At 53.5% G+C, this 538-nt stretch overlaps 1 protein-coding gene across 1 annotated transcript; it reads right to left on the reverse strand.

The window, feature by feature from the left end:
* On the reverse strand, positions 1–538 carry DQ04_25461000 (ABC transporter; the record flags this gene model as incomplete). The annotated part of the gene is made up of 1 exon (XM_009318281.1): positions 1–538. A coding segment is annotated over one exon (538 nt), but the record flags the coding sequence as incomplete, so codon positions are not given.

Below are 538 nucleotides of genomic sequence, written 5' to 3' on the forward strand. Positions count from 1 at the left end.
CTGCCGACGGGCCGGGTGGTCAATGAGAAGCGTGAGCAGTAAGAGCAGCGGCGTCTCAATCGCCATGTACACACACGGCCAGCCAACAATATCCATGGCCCACGCTGTTTGCTCACTTCCAAGAGTACGCTTCATTGCCAACATACCCATATTGCTGATACCCTCGCCAACACAGTAGCTCGGCACTATCCGGAAGACCCAGCGTAGCACGTTGGCGACGTGCTCTGTCTTGTAAAAGAGTGACAACACAGACACCGAAAGGACAAGCAAGAAGCCGGCAATAAAGTTCGTCAGCATCACAACGTTCTGGGCCTTCGAGTGGTCGGAGAAAATGAAGCTCACAGAGTACGCCATCGCAATGCCAGAGAGGCCGTACAACAGAAACGCCACGATCGTCGCCCCAACGTTCTCCGGCGCAACGTACTCCTTGCGCTTAAAGATGGCAAGCACGGCGATCACCAGAAACATCGTGACAAGATATGAGCAAAAATCGAAAACAAAGTTCGATGCCCAGTACACAGTGAAACGCAGCCCGGAC

This window comes from Trypanosoma grayi (genome assembly GCF_000691245.1).
Source record: "Trypanosoma grayi strain ANR4 Tgr_2546_V1, whole genome shotgun sequence".
NCBI lineage: Eukaryota > Euglenozoa > Kinetoplastea > Trypanosomatida > Trypanosomatidae > Trypanosoma > Trypanosoma grayi.